The sequence below is a fragment of the Parasteatoda tepidariorum genome, chromosome 5, assembly GCF_043381705.1.
Source record: "Parasteatoda tepidariorum isolate YZ-2023 chromosome 5, CAS_Ptep_4.0, whole genome shotgun sequence".
Classification (NCBI taxonomy): Eukaryota; Metazoa; Arthropoda; class Arachnida; order Araneae; family Theridiidae; genus Parasteatoda; species Parasteatoda tepidariorum.
The window spans coordinates 69831755-69848474 of NC_092208.1; the positions used below are offsets into that span (position 1 = coordinate 69831755).

Genomic DNA, 16720 nt, shown 5'->3' on the forward strand with positions numbered 1-16720 from the left:
TCCATAATGAAAGATTTTTACTGTTTAATAAAAAAAAAATTATATACCTGAGGAAACTTACAGTATATAGTTTAGTTTCTTCTAAAGGAGATTCTAAAGCAATTTCTTCTGGTGCTGAAATGAAAGATACCTTAACGGGATCATTATCTGCCATTTCATCGTACAAATCGAATCTTTTCTTTGTCGTTCTTCTCGACATTTGAATGTATGCGTATGATACAAGCCATTTGCACCAGTAAATAAAACCTAAAAATAAAATTCATAAAAATAAACTTGCAACATTTTTACAACAAGTTTGAGCCATTTTTTAAAGAATTTTAAAGCAAAAGTGTTTGCAATTTTTAACTATTAATAAGTTTAAGTTATCTTTTTAGAAATCGTGGTAGTATATAATGTATTAACTACTAAGAATCTTTTTTAAGAAAGCACGCGAAACAGTAGCTGTGTAATTAAGTTTTTGTCACACCTAAATGGAAAAAGTTTGTTGGTGATTTTCAATATTGGTATTATGAAAGTGTTATCTTCTTAGACCCAGTTGCAGAATTTACAGAGTGAATCTGCAGCATTATCTCATAAGTAGAAATTTTTCTACTACCTCAACGCATTTAAATAAATAGTATTATTGCTTCTTTTTATTTTTCTATAACCCTACATCCCTTTGTCGGCCCTGGCTTGTTTCATAATTCTATTCCCTACATCTCTCTGTTTTGACTTCTCTATTCAACTACGAATCTTTATTATTTCCACGTCGTCAATAACGTCGTCTTTCCACCTTTTCCTTGGGCGGTCTCTGGGCCTGGTTATTGATATTATAGCAAATATTTATTTTAGCCCAACGTACATGTCGCAAATATAATGTCCGTAAAGATTATGCATAAAAAATTTATGATATTTAAATTTAAAGTTGAATTTTATACAATAATACTAAAAAATGCGGACAGAAATCCCTGTACAGTTACCCCAGTAATCAAGTAACAGAAAAAAAATTCTCTACAATTTGTTTTATTTGTAATGTTCTTTGGATTCACCTTATTAGTTTTCATTCGGTCAAAATCAGAGATGTTGTAAAAATAAGTTTCTGCAATTTTCTCTCCATTTGTTTGTTTATTTTTTGATGAAAAATAATCAGCAGGTGATCTGCAAAGAAATATCTGTTGATTATAATCATGGCCATCTGCCGTGATGGAGGGTTTCAGCTACCCATGTGTCGGGTATTACCCATGCCCTCCACCGTTTGCAGAATTTCCATATTTTTAAAAAATATATTTCATATTGGTAGTGAAAGTTTCGTATTCACAATTAATATATTCGAGTTTCAGGCACTACTCATATCCTCCAACGATTACGGTATTTTTGCAGCTTTAGAAATTATACTTCCTATCAGTAGCAAAAGTAACGTATTCACAATTAATATATTCCAGTTTCAGGCATTACTCATGCCCTCGAACGACTACGAAATTTCCGTAGCTTTAGAAAATATATTTCTTATTGGTAGCAAAAGTAACATATTCACAATTAATATATTCGAATTCTAAGAATATTGTCCATTACTACATAAAATGATTCCAACAAATATATGTAAGATTATATAGAGAAATGGTGATGTTCTTAAGTTTAGTTGAAAATATCACGGAAAATTTATTTGCTTTAGCATGTTTACTGCCTGCTACAGTTGGTTATACTATACGTAATCTATAAAGAGTGGTAATTTATGAGTCAAGTTACTTTATTTTAGCAACCGTTTTAGTTTTTTTAATTTTCCTAAAAGTTTATTTTAAACACAGTGTGTTATTTTCACGTAAAAATATATTTTCTGAAGATATGCATAATTTTAATTTAATTTATGAATTTAATATGGCAATATTCGTAATAATTGAAGATACTTGTAATAATTAAAAAACAATTTCAACTTCGGGTGGCAACAGGCAAAAAGCCCCAGTTAAAATTTGAAAGCGTTCCCTAGCTCAACGAAGAGTGGCAAAAAAGTTAATTGAAATAAATTCCTTACAGTGAATATTTCTTACTTATAGTAGTCAGAAAATGATTAAATCTTGCAATGTCGTCGAGATCTAAGCTTTAGCTATTACACTTTTTTAGCTGGTCGTAAATATAATTATCAGTAAATTCTTTTCGTACTGAATTCTGCTTTTAAAGTTCTGGAACGACTAGAACTTGCATTATCGTTAATTAGAGAGCAAAGTATTAGCCTCGGTAGCTCAACTTCATATGCTAGACTCTGTACAGAGTACATCAGGTACAGAGCCCAGCAAACAATTTGAAATTACATTGTCATCAAGTGCAGATCCTTTGTAGCCATAAGGTAAAGAACCTAGCAATAATATCGCTATAAATTCTCCTTATCACCGAATTCTGTTTCTGCTTGTAAGGACCCGAAACGTTAGTTAATCCTCAACACTTTTTGGCGTTGTCTTCAGATGCAGAGTTAAGTATTAATTTCAGTAGCCATATTTCGTTTACTGGGCTCTCCTCAGAGTACATCAAGCACAGATAACAGCTAATTAATAGTCTTGAATTATTATCAGGTACTAAACCTCAATAATCATCAGTTACAGAGTACAGCATTAGCCCATTTCTTTTTCTGGGCTCCGTACAGAGTACATCAGATATAGATTCGAACAAAGGATTAGCAATTGCATTGTTATCATGTACAGAACCTAGTCATAATATCGCAACAAACTGACAAATTCTACTGTATATTAATTACTACTGCATTAAATATTACAGCATTAGTCCCAAGTACCCAATTTAGTTTGTTGCGATTTTCAGAGAGCAAATCCGGCACAGAACCCAGCGAATTATTTAAACTTTAGCCATCAGGTACGGAGTCCCAATAATAATCAGGTCAGCAGCCCAGTAAACGATTAGATTTGAGCATTGTCATCAGAAACAAAGCCCAAATAATGATCAGGTTCAGAGTGCAGTTATGATATCCTGATAAATTCTGCTTGTAAGGGTCTGAAACTCATCGAATAATTGTCATCATGTACAGAGAGCCCCAGTAGAGTGAGCAAGTATTCGAAATTTCGGCACCATTCAGTTGGTTTTTTATAACACGCAAAGGTACCATATGAAAATTAATTCAGAAAAAAAACGTAGTTCACAAAAGGAATGTCTATTTTATCACACTAAAGTGACAATCTTGGATGCCAAAATTACAATCAATAATAGAAATTCTTTTTCATTCTTCTGTATTTGTATTTATCCTTTTATAGCTTGATAAGAAGCTTAATGTTACAATAACTCTTACTTTTTATTTCACGAAAAAAAAATTATCTTCTGAAATGACGATAATAATATTAAGACAAACACATCATCTTTATCTGATAAGATATTTATTATTTGTATTTTTTATCATTGGACTAGTTTTAGTGGACTCCGAAATTAGTATTTGAATAGTGTAATTCAATAACCGTTTCCGGTTCAGTGTAGTTAGTCCGGCAACACTAATTTAACAAATGTTACATACTACCAGAAATGTATAATTTATTGCTTTTAAACGTTTACGATTCGTTACGATTCTTTAAGCAACAACAGGCTTAAGCATGTCGCTTTACTTAGATTGTTTATCAAAATGAATTTACTGTAAAATTTTAAAAACTAAAAGGGTTGCTAAAATAATAAAAAAATAGACTTTTATTTCATTTTTATCTGTTATTTCTCTTAGATTATATATATATATATATATATATATATATATATATATATATATAAAAAATTAATTCCTCTTTATAAATTCTAGAAAAATCTTTCATAAAAGCAGAAGTAAGCCTCTAGTATCACTTTATTTCTACCACTTTTATTTTCTTAAAGCCCTGATTGATTTCATATTGATTCAATGGATTTTTCGAAATATAGCTTTTTTATGCAGAAAAGGAGAAAAATATGTATCTCTGATTATTCTTTGATTACGTCAGTTCTTTTAAAACACTTAGTTATCAGGGGGGAAAAATTATTATTTATATACACGTTCGTTCCACAGTTTGTAGTAAAGTGGCTATTTGTTAATTTGAAAATCACTTCATACATAAGAAGTGGTAAAATAATATTTTATCTTTAACATTCTATCTACAACATGCTACCAGAGTTGTCAACTTTTTAATTTTTTTGAGAAAATTTCTTCTAGTGGTAGCCACTTTAATAAATATCTCTAGTGGAAAAGCTTTTAAAATGTAGGTAAAATTATCAAAAACTCTGAAGGCTTTAGTTTTTAATTTCTGCGACTCTAAAGTATTTTGCAAAAAGCATAACTGGCAGCCCCGTATAATATACATTATTCAAAAGCACATGTGCAAAGCTGAGAACTTCCTACGCCTTCAGGGAAAAAATTTCTGTTAGTGGTAGCTGAGTTTGTGTCTTAATGTGCGATTCTTTGTTGTGTAAATTTGATTTAAAATTAGTTACAGTCAAACTTCATACAAATGATGTCAAATTCATGTGAAATGCCCCTTTTTTCCAGATCTCTCATAATGAGACTTTCAAGATGTTGACGAAATTGTTAAGCTTTATTTTTTAAGTATTCTGCCACTCTGTAAAATATTCTGCGAAAAGCCTAGTAGTTGCTATACATTTCTGTGAATCAGATATAAAATGCCTTAACCCCTTCAGAGGCTGTGGGATAAAAACTGTCCCACTCATTTTTGACAATATTATAAACCTCCAAAATTGGAATAGTTTTTATCTCTTAACCCTTTAATGGACCATTTATTTCCAGTAAAGGTAAGTTAAAATAGTTTTGGAATTGATAATTGAAATAAGAAAAAAAAACTCATTTTGTTTATACATGAGTGCATGTTCATATATGACCCATATGTTACCTGTCACAGAAAGTTTTGTGACTTATTTTATTCCATATCCGAAGACTTTCGAAGAGTTTTTTTTTTTTAAATTAGATAATGGTACTTTAAATTACAGGCAGTAAATAAAGAGTTAAGCTCCTTTTTTTCGCAAATTCAATTTTTGGCCTATTATTTTTCAATTTTGCTTTTTCTTTAGAGGTACAAAGCACTGTGTCCTAAGTCTTAAAGTATCAGATTTTGCCATTCGGAAAAAGAGTCTAATAAAAGAGAGCAACAAAAAAAAACTTCAATAAATTCGATTTAAAAATTTGCCACTTGTAACATTATTTATTTTTTCTTCAATGCTCTGATTTATTTCCTCAACTAAATAATAAAAAGTTTTGAAATAAATGTTTTTATTTAAAATCATGGATTCGTGATTCGAAGACTTAAGATAATAGTAGAAAACATCCAATGTTTTACACATGGTTCAGAAATAAATGTATTACATCGTTTTATGCACTGGTCATATTTCTCTGAGTTACATATAACCTCTTTCCTGAGTTACATATAACTAATAACTGCAGATTGATGATTACATTTAATCTAAGAGGTAAACGTGTTACGATTTAATTTCATTTGTAGTAAACCAAAATATTATATTTAAGCCATAAAAAGGCATACAACTATTCTGTTTTCAATGGTTATCACAAGAGCGTTATCTAGTTAACCTAATTTGCTTTTTCATTCGGTAATTTTGAGATAACCTGTGCGAAGTTCAATTCTTCTCGTAGCTTCAATTCGAAACTAAAAATAGCGAACAATAACGATGCTATTCATTTCCTGTGTGCCAATCATGGTCCATAAAGGCGTTCATAAAAGGGAATAACAAATACATAACCCTTCTGTCTCAAATTAGCAGCTGCATTTAAATACTTTCGCACTGATTATTGATACTGATGATTTTTTTATTTTGTTTGAACATATTTCAGCGGTTTCAAGATGCTATGCTATCATTCAGCAACATTAACATTCCAAGCATTCTCTCTTTAAATCAGTTTTAAATTAGTTTCAAAAATACCAGGTGCAAACGCTCTTAAGCCATGTTCCATTTTGTAAGGACTCTACCGCAAGCATAAAACTATTATCTTGCTAATTAATAGTAGACGCACTGTAATTTTAATATTTACTAAATTGCATTATTTCGTAGTAGCTCTTTAAAAAAATTTAAGTAGGTGTAGGAGAACAGTGACATTTTTCGCCAATATTTGAAAAGAAACGAGACATTTTAAATACGAATTCCGCATCCTACTTGCTTGCACCGACCACAGTGCTGACGTGCTCAGTGATAGATGAATCATGGGGTTAGAGTCCCCTTGTCGTCAGGCTAACCGTAGGAGGTTCTAGTGGTCTTCCTCTCCTTGTAACAGAAATGCGGGTTAGTTCCATTTCAAAGTTCTTTATGAAAGCAAATTTCTCTCCATACTTGATCCAGGAGTTCCTTTGTTTTTTGGATTAGTTTCAAAATTACAAGGCTACGGAGTTGAATATTAGCAGTCGTAATTAAAAAGAAATTGGGTTTGCTGTTCAACGACGGTTATAAAATAAAATAAATGTAAAATTTATGACAAAAATATTAAAAAGTATAGAAAAAAAAGAGGAGGAGGTAATCTTTATAGTTCAATAGTACATAAAAACTAATTACTTACTCAATGGTTCCGATGAAAAAAGCGAACATATTAAAGTAATGGGTGTTGCAATAATTGACCCCATGTTTCTGTCGCTTGCCTAGAAGTTAAGCTAACTAATATCCTTTAAAAACTGCAATATATGTTTCTGAAAAGGTTTAAAGATAACTTGATAACAGAAACAAAGCTTTACTGATAACATTATTTTGTAAATAATAATGCTTGCGTTTTTTTATATCACTGAAAATCTGCTTCGTAAACTCCAGTCAGACAAAAAAAGGCTTTCTTTAAATGATTAGTGTATTCATTTTTACTTCATCACAATTTAGCAATTTTAATATTATCATGAATAAATCACCGCACTCAAAGAAAATTAATACAATTTGCATTTACTTAACAGAAAAATAAAAGTTTTTTTTAACGAAAGGAACCAATTTAATACAATTGTATACTCATCTAGTTGAAAAAAAATCTTATTAACGAACTCTTCACATTAGTTTGCATTCATTTTGCGAAATATAAAAACATGAGTGACATTTACAATTACTAAACAATACCTAACGTTACTTAATATATCGTAATGTAATTATGAAACAATCAAAAGTTGTTTCTGTTCGATAAGTTTACATTATTAACTGCTCTAAGCAAAAGTTCTAAATTTTAATTTCTGGAAACAGCTGGCAAATTTTAAGCTTCCAGCAGAAGATCTTTTTCAAGTGATTGATGTGGCTTTAATTTTTCAAGAGGTCAAAAGGTTTTGATAGTTGATTCTTGGTTTAATAAATTATGTTTCAAAGTATTCTGAAAAAGATGATGCATGTTAAAAAATATATAAACTAACTTATAACCATGGTTTAATGATTTAAAATGAAGACAAAATCTGATATTGATACAGAGATTCATGGAGTCAAGGATTTGATGCTTCATAGACTCATTGATTTACTGATTCATTGATTGCCATATTAAATGATTAACACATTTTTAATTCCTTTTTTTCATTAATTCATTATATACTAATGATTCATCCAGCGCTTTACTCATTCATTAATACACTCACATTTGTGGATTGGCAATTTTGCTTTTTGGTCCCCTGATTCCTTTACACGATTTATTTATTTTTTGAGCCATGTGATGACTGCTAGAGACTTAGATGATTTTGTGCTGATTATATCGAGGAGAAACTTGGATGATTTTGTGCCATATGATGACTGCTAGAGACTTAACTTAAACTTATATTACACTAAGTCACAAATTTTTCTTTTATTTTCTGTTGCATGAGAATTTTTATTTTCACATTGCTGACTTCAAATATGTAATCTACTTTACTCCTTATTTATACAGAAATATGCTAATAACGACGCTAAACTTATGGCCACTTCTCTGGTTAAACTATGATGGCTAATTAACAGATTATGACAATCCCTTTATTTTGATGGTCAAGAATCTAAATAAGTTGGGGGGAAAGCAATTTCATGCATAGAAAGTGCATTTTTACGTCTGATTTTGTGACTAAAAATATCAACTTCTTTAATTAATTAACGTTTGACTTAAACCTTCGAATTGTTAAAATACTTAATTCTATCCTTACCACAAGATCAAAAGTTATAAAAGTTATTCTTTTTTTTTTTTTACTTTACTCACTTTACATCATAAATCATTTTTCCTTTTAATCTACAAATTATCGAAAACAATTGCAAATAATAATAATGACTAAAATATTAACTTATACTTCATCAAGTTCTGTTGAATTATACAATAGCATTGCAAGCAAATCGAGTTGAATCGAACATAGACAAATAAGTAAAAGCAGCTTTTCAATTGCAATGATTCAAATAAAACGAAGCAGAGATAAAATAAAAAAAGAAATATTTTGTTATTTTAGATTAATCTATATTAATTTGATTAATTATGATTAATTTTTATATTAATTTGATATCATATCCTTAAGATACTTATTTTATTCTGTCTATGTAATTCACAAAAAAATAATACACTTTTGATGTCATAGTGTCTTTAAATAGTTTTAGTTTCTGAAATAAAATCCCAAATAACATTAAGCAATTAGTAAAAGCAGATTTTCAATTGTCACTTTAAATTTTATCCCAAATAACATTATCAATACCAAATAACAATAAAATCCCAAATAACAATAAAATCCCAAATAACAATAAAATCCCGAATAACATTAAGCAATTAGTAAAAGTAGATTTTCAATTGTCACTTTAAATTTAAATTTATCTCAGAAATTTGAAACTCTGAATGAAAATTAGCACGCATTAAAAAAATTAAATCATTAAAAAAATTAAAAATTAAACATAAGTGCCTAGATTGTATTTTTTACAATGATTCAAATAAAACGAACAAAATAATAAAAGAAATCTTTTGTTATTTTCATTTGTTATTAATTTTTACATTAATTTGATATCATATCTTTAGGTTACTTATTTTATTTTGTATAAGAAATTCACAAAAAAAGCATACATATTTGCTGTAATAGGACTTCATGTAATTTTAATTTCTGAAATAAAATCCCGAATAACATTAAATAATAAGTAAAAGTAGATTTTCAATTGTCACTTTAAATAAAAATTTATCTCAGAAATTTGAAGCTCTGAATGCAAATAAATAAGCGTTAAAAAAATTAAGTCGCAGTGCATAAGTGCCTAGATTGTATTTTTTACAATGATTCAAATAAAACGAGCAAAATAATAAAAGAAATCTTTCGTTATTTTCTTTCGATATTTATCTTTCTTATCTTCAAGATACTAATTTTATTCTGCTTAGGTAGTTTACAAAAATACTACTTTTGATGTCATAGGACTTAAAGTAATTTTAATTTCCGTAATAAAATCCCAAGTAAACATTAAACATTTAAATTAGTTCATTATGTGCTTTTAGTCATGTTTTTAGTCTAGGTAGAATACATAGAAAATAATATTTTTAAAATAATGCTTATGAAAAACCTTTTTATTACGTCATATACGACTAAAGAAAAATGTTCAAGCCTTCTTTGTTTCTTATTCTACTGTAATTAAACCTGTAGTTAATTAATAGTAATTTTAACTTATCCAGTAGTGAAAATTGTGTTGTATGTAATTGACAACACAGCTTTTTCTAATATGTAATTTTAAAATTACTTTTGAGTAAAATTTGAACATTTTCTTTTGTCTTGAGAGTATGTTTTCCTTCTGTTACCATAATTACTGTATTAACCCCTTGGGGACGGGTGATTCAGAAAAGCATTCGTACAAAATCAGAATCAAGTTGGAATTAAATAAAAAACGGTAACTTAAATGTAGTCGTTACTAATTTGACAGACTTACTTTGCTTTTATTTTAATTATTGTTAGTTTAATAATCAATGTTAATTCAAAGTATAACTAAATAGTTTTATTTTGAACAAAGTAATGGTGAATTAAATAAATCAAAAAATAATAACTCCGCCTACAAATAAACTGCTAAAGAAATACTTTGATTACCAGTTTTATCTTCTTAATCTGACTGATACGGTTTTTTGCTGTCACGTATTTGTGACAGTCGGCGCGAAAGGGTTAAATCATTTCTGCTGAATTGGCAAAATTGAATCCTACTGCTTCCTGGATGTAGATAAAGTTGCATTTCTAAATATATAGATAATAAACTGTTCTTAGATAATATATCCATTCTAATTATTGTCATTATATTGCTACACTTCAAGACAATAAAGCTTTTGCAAGCTATGGATGCTTTATTAATCTTTCTTTTTGTTACTAGCATAATTGCTTTAAATTTTTTGTTTAAACATTCATGTGATTGATTTTTTATGTTAAAATCAAATCACGGTTTTCAGTTTTATATGAACAAATATTCTTTTCAATTAAATATGTCCAAATAAATTGACTCGCATTATCTTTTACCTCTTGTTACCTTTTACCTCTGTTACCTTGGTCATGGTTACTTTATTTATTGACTTTTAATTTAGCATTCCATTAAATATTAAATTTATTGAAAGAAATATAGGTAGGTATCAATATTTATATTACTAAAATTCAGTAGTTTGCAATGCTAGAGAATTTAAAATTTAGCTCCCATCAGCTTTCACCTCTGTTACCTTTTCCCATTCCCTCTGTTACCTATCATTTATTAAGCTTTATTTCCTTATATAATTTAACAAAAAACAACTTTAGCGTAATAAAATTAGTTCTATGAAAACTGTTTAAGACAGCACAACTTTTTCTAAGAGTTTGTTTTTATCTCCCGTTACCTTTCCTCTCCGTTACCTTTTCAAACTCTCTCTGTTACCTATCATTTATTAAGCTTTATTTCAAGTTAATGTTATATATTTTTATTTTATGTTCCAAACCTAAAAGTGTACTGATTGCTCAAGTTATAAGGATAAGAAATCCTCGAATCGCAGACAGAATTTTTATAAATAGTAATTCGAATATGTATTTTTTTAAAGAAAAATTTTCTAAATGCCTCGTCATCCTGAAAATGACTCACACATCAAAATAAGATAAACAAATTTCGAAAGTCCTAGTATGAAATGATATTTGAGCACATATCCCATCCATCATATATAATTCTTTGTATAGAAACATTGAGTTCAGCTGCCTTTGTAGTTGCTAGTTTAAAAGCACGCGCTCCTTGCTCGAAAAAAATATATAATTAATGAGTAATTATATTGTAATAAGTAATAAGAGCAAGTAAGCTCAATAGTAAGCTCTAAATTATTCAGGCTGTTCATATAGCAGATGGAGGTGAGGTATGGACATGAGAAAACTCTAAATTGTCATTGCATCTTTTGTAGTTGAACAGGCAAAGTTGGAGAAGTTATATTGCTTAAAGTTGAAGTTGGAGTTGAATTTCTAAAGCTGAAGTTTGAGGTTGAAATTGAAAGTTGAATCTGGAGGTTGAAGTTGGCAATTAAAGTTCAGGGTTGATGAAGTTGGTGAGGTTATATTCGATCAATTCATTTATTTTGGTAGTTCCGTTTATCATTCTGTATTTACGTTTTGTAATAAGCAGAAGAAACGCCTTTGCAAAAAAGTGCTAGAATGTTTGGGATTAAATTACATGAATATTTTATTCGTTTTGCAACTAATTAAGCTACTAATATTACAATAAACCGATTTCAGAAACAAATCTATAATTGTGTATCATTGAAATATTAGCTTGGAAGTTAAATAATCATGTCTTACTTATCTAAGTTAGATGCAAGTAATGAAATAAATATTTTACTAATTAAGAAACTAGTGAAACTTATTAACTAGTGAAACTTATAAACTTATTAACTATGAAAAATATTGCTTATGCTTGTTTAGTATAAACTCTTTACTATGGTTGCAATGTTTATGCTTTAATGTATAATTTCTGTTCTTAATGGATAAAAAAATTATTTTCCCGACACTGTAACTAAATAATTCAAACATATTTTTATAAGATCAATTAGTTAAGCCATTGTACTTTTAAGTGAAGGTAAAATAGCTTTACTGAAAACAAAAAGTATTATTGTATTAATTACTATTTACTACCGACGACGCCACTACCATTGCTTAGAAAATTAATTTAATAATTACTTTAAAATTAATATAACATCTAAACTAATAACAAATTCAGAAGTGAAAAGAAAATAAATTTTAAACCAAGACTGCGAAATAAAAATATGTATACTCACCGAAACTAAATAATTCCATTTATCTTTAATAAATTAACATTAAATTTAGAAAGCCATTTTAAACAGGCATTAATATGAAATTTCTGTAAAATCATTCCCGCACCAAAATACATTGCATTAAATTCAGGATAAAGAAAAATAGTGATTGACAGCTGCTGCCGACATTTAACTTCCTCGCATCATAGTATTCTAGTTGTGTAATTCACCAATTGAAATAATATAATTTCCATTTCCCGTATGTATGGTTGTTGGAACAATGAAACAATGCAAATCATATTTCACTTATTCACCATCATGTTTTTTTCATATATCTGCCTTGGTAAATTTAATATTAATATAACAAAAACACGAAGAAAAACGTTACTTAAAAGCGAAATTCTTTATTTTATTAAGGGTCAAAAAGTAACGTATGTGCTTTACTTTCAAATAGGAAAAAATAAAACAAATCTTGCAATCGCTTCATATCTATACATAATAATAAACGCGGCTGTGTGTGTGTGCGTCTGTAATCACAATATATCGCCCCAGAAGCCTCGCCCAGGCACGAAACTCGGCACATAATTGTGTTTTGACATAATGAAGAAGTATTTTTTTTCTTTTTCAAAAATTTGGATTAGTTTTTTAGTTATCAGTCATTTTGTAAGAAAATCTATGCTTTTTCGTCTTCAAAGAGCCATATTCAAAAAACTATTAAAAAATGCATATACTTTTCTCCACTCTTATAAATGTATGCTAATGCGAACCTTACAATTGAAATATTAATTTTCGACAACTTAAACCAATAATATACGAAGGAATTAATAATTTAATTGTAAGGTTCGCATTAGTTTACATTTATCAAAGTGGAGAAAAGTTTAACTTTTGTATTAAAAATGTGGCAACATATTCGATACGTAAATAGAACGCTTCGCTTTGATATATTTGTCGCTGTTCATAATTGTTATAATAAGTTTTTCTTCTTCTTTCCACGCTCTATTTTTTTTTTCTTAAGCGAAGACGATAATTTTTATAGCGATATTGTAGTACTTTGTACAACTAAAAATTCTTTTCACAACACTTTAAAAATATTTACTTTATTTTCTTTATATATACAGAGAACAGTCGGCAAAGAATTCGATTAGGTTGAAAAACATTTCGCTAAAAAGGAACGAATTCCAAAAGAAAAAATAAACAACTTAAAGAATAAAAATGCTGATGCCAGCCAATTTTTTGAAAGTTAACTTAGAAATAACAAACCAAACGATGTTAAATAACAAACCAAACGATGTTAACAAAATGACGTAGAAAGCGCAACTAGATCAAAATTATACAAGCACAACTAGATCAAATTATAATACCTGAGTGCTTGACGTAACAGATATAGAAATAGAATTTGATACCATAAAAAATTATATAGAAATAGAAATTGATACCATAAAAAATTTATTCGTTTTCGTGTTCTTTTCATGTATTTAGCATTTTAGTTTTTTTTTTCTTAAGCGTTGTAGCTATATAATTTCAAACATCCTCAAGAGCTATAACACATCTGCAGCAGAACTGGATATGAAGACAAAATTGCAGGACAGAAACACTTTAATTGTCCACTAATCTTCAGATTTCCTACTATGTTTTAAAAAACTTTATTTGTGGAAATCTTTAGCGTGGCGGACAGCTGGCCGCCTTAGGCGGCTAGTTTCTAATAAATGTGAAAATGGCTTATCTTAGGAGGCGATAAAATATATTTTATTAAAATAATGATGCTGCTTTAAATGTCTCAATCAAGGAAATTTATCGAGATTTCGCGAAATGACAGTTGCTGATAACATTTGCATACCTGCAAACTCTTAATCCTTTTGAGGATGATTTTCCCCAGTGGTAGTAAAATGGAATTTAATTTACAATTTTAGGCAGAAACATACGCTGTATTTTAAAGGGGCTTAAACGAACTACCTGAACACTATTACATACCTGCCAACTCTTCCGGATTTTCCGGAAGATTTTATTTTCATATTTAAAGTGGTAATAAATATATACTATTTTTTCTTTTATGAACTTAATTTTTAAATGATTTTGATCACCACTATTCTTACAAAAATTAAGCACATATATTAATATACGTTACTATTATGGTTGTCAACTTAAGTTTTTTCAAATGCAACGTATTTGTTTGCTTAAAATTGAAGTTTTAATTCCCTATTAATACCACTGGGGAAAATGATAATGGAAGGGATTAAAAGGTGGCAGGTATTACATATAAATATATATGATTAAATTTTTTAAAAAATAGTGGTGGTCGAAAAGATTATAAATTAAGTTTATAAATGCAAGGAATCAAACATTTTACTACGACTTTAAATATAGAAATAAAATTTTACGCCAAATGCGTAAAAGTTGGCGAGTATGCATTTGTGGATAGAAGCTAACGTCCTTGGATCTTCCGTTCAAATATAGTTTTAACTGCTTGCAGCTGATTATATTATTGTCAGCTGCTGAAATCTAAAATGCTGTTTTAAAGTGGAAAAAAGTTCTAACTGCTTGCAACTGATTATATAAGTGTTAGCTTACTACTGAAACAACATACAGTTGTAGAAGAAATGAAATATGTACGGCAGAATAATGATAAAACAGTCTTATTTTCAAAATATATTTTTTATTAATTTATTTATGTCAACTTACAAAACAATGATGCTGGTGAAAACAAATTAACTATACTACTTTCTGACAGAGCTAGCAGACAACAATGAGACAAGATAGTTTTAAGGGAGGACCACACCCTAAATATTTCAAAAATTCGAAAAAAATTTTATTGCATTTTTTGAATCTTTCTACCCTTCCTATTGTTTGTCTAAAACGAATTCTCGGCACCTAACTTCGTTTGGAAGTTATACCGGAAAATAGAGAGTCGTCGCTAAGCAGGTAGAAAGGCCCGATCGGCCGGATTAGGAGGGGCGATATTCTTTTTGTGTCTCATCCATTCTGTTGACTGTATATAGAAACTTATTGTAGGCATTTCATTTATCGACCATTATATATATATATATGAAATTAAACGTTTTCCCCTAATATAAGTCATAACTTTAAACGCGTTTTTCTCAAAACGCAGTTTTTTGAGCTGGCCTAACGTTTTTCTCATGATCTATACAACGAAATAAGCTGTTCTTTATTTTAAACTACGTAAAAATATATTCTTTAGAAAGTAGCTTAGGATTTTTTTTTAAGTTGCCGCCATTTTGATAATTTTGCGTGTATCAAAAAAACAGATATGCTACTTTTTAAATTATGTCTTTATGTTTCAGAAAATCTAAACAAAATCGCTTTCCTATGTTTCAGGACTTCTAAACTTATGAGGCCAGTGAGATGCTACTTTTTGATAACTCGCCACACACGGAGCTGCCACCAACTTATTTTTTATTATTTTGTAAAAGAAAATGCTTTAAAAGACTTAAATTGCAGCTAAATAACTTAAAAAAACAAGGAGTCTCAGCATTGTCTCTATTACTTAAAAAAAATTCAAGAAAAACGTTAATATTTTACCATCTCAGAATGGGGTCCCCCCTTAAATTATAATAAAATAAGGTCATATACTTGCTTCAATTTTTACTTCATTGCATCATTAATAAAATCCATATAACAACTCAATATAAATATGCGCGTAAAAAAAATTAGAAACTAAAAATATTTTTTAAAAAATTACAAGCGTATTTTCTAATTAGCATAACTGGATTTAATAATCATAGAGATTGAAAATAAAAAAAGCGACTAAATGCAATTTAACGAGGATATCAATCTCAGTTTTATGCTACTAAGAATTATGTTAACAAATTCTTGCAATTAATAAAATAAAAATATAAATTAAAAAAACATACATAAATAATTTAATAAAAAAATATTTTCATTTTCGATTTTCTTGAAAATTGGTGTTTTGTTCATGTATTGATGATGTAAACTAATGTTATACAAATAGAACAAAAAAGGAATTTCTCACATGAAATTTTAGTAAAATGTGCTGTATATATTTATAAAACATAAAATCTAATCATAGAAGAAATAGTGTTAACAATTACGATTTTACAATATTAATTCAGTTTGTGAAAGAACAAAACATTCCTTTCAGCATTTTCTTCAAACTGTTTAGTTTAACTCCCTGTTCAGATATTATTTTATGTAAAAAGTAAAAATATCTTATTTTTGCTGTAAGAGTTACTTCATACTAGCATCTATCCTATAATTTAACAAGAAAAAAGAACAACAAAGAGTATGTTTAAAAATTTACGCCAAGCTTCGAGGCATTGCCAAATGGAACCTAGTGCATGATAGTTTCAAAATTCATAAGCCGGAATTCCTACTTCACTGCAGATTTAAAGTGCTAGGGAAATAACATTTACATAAATATCGTTCTTTGTACTTTCTTTTTTAGATTTTTTATTGTGGCACGCCATAGTAACTAAATTTATAATTGTAAGTAAAATTTTTTTAACTTAACGAAAATTTAAAAATTTTAAGGAATGCTATTAAGACTATTTATTCATTTAAACTATTTAAATCTAACTGTGGTCAAAATCATCATAGTTCAAATTTTAGGCCTCAGAGATAAAAAGCTGG

The 16720-nt window shown here is 28.6% G+C and overlaps 1 protein-coding gene across 5 annotated transcripts in view; it reads right to left on the reverse strand.

The window, feature by feature from the left end:
• Positions 1–12279, reverse strand: part of LOC107441117 (rifampicin phosphotransferase-like) — an 82792-nt gene extending 70513 nt beyond the window's left edge. For 4 of the 5 annotated variants that reach the window (XM_043052762.2, XM_071180557.1, XM_043052764.2 and 1 more), the window contains exons 1-2: positions 6506–6650; positions 62–246 (exon numbers count right to left, since the gene is read on the reverse strand). In XM_043052762.2, the coding sequence (XP_042908696.1) occupies positions 62–246; positions 6506–6569 (249 nt within the window). In that variant the 5' untranslated portion in view covers positions 6570–6650. Of the gene's footprint in view, positions 1–61; positions 247–6505; positions 6651–12139 lie in introns of those variants that run through there. The other variant, XM_071180559.1, reaches the window with a different exon arrangement.
• Between the last annotated feature and the right edge of the window lie 4441 nt (positions 12280–16720).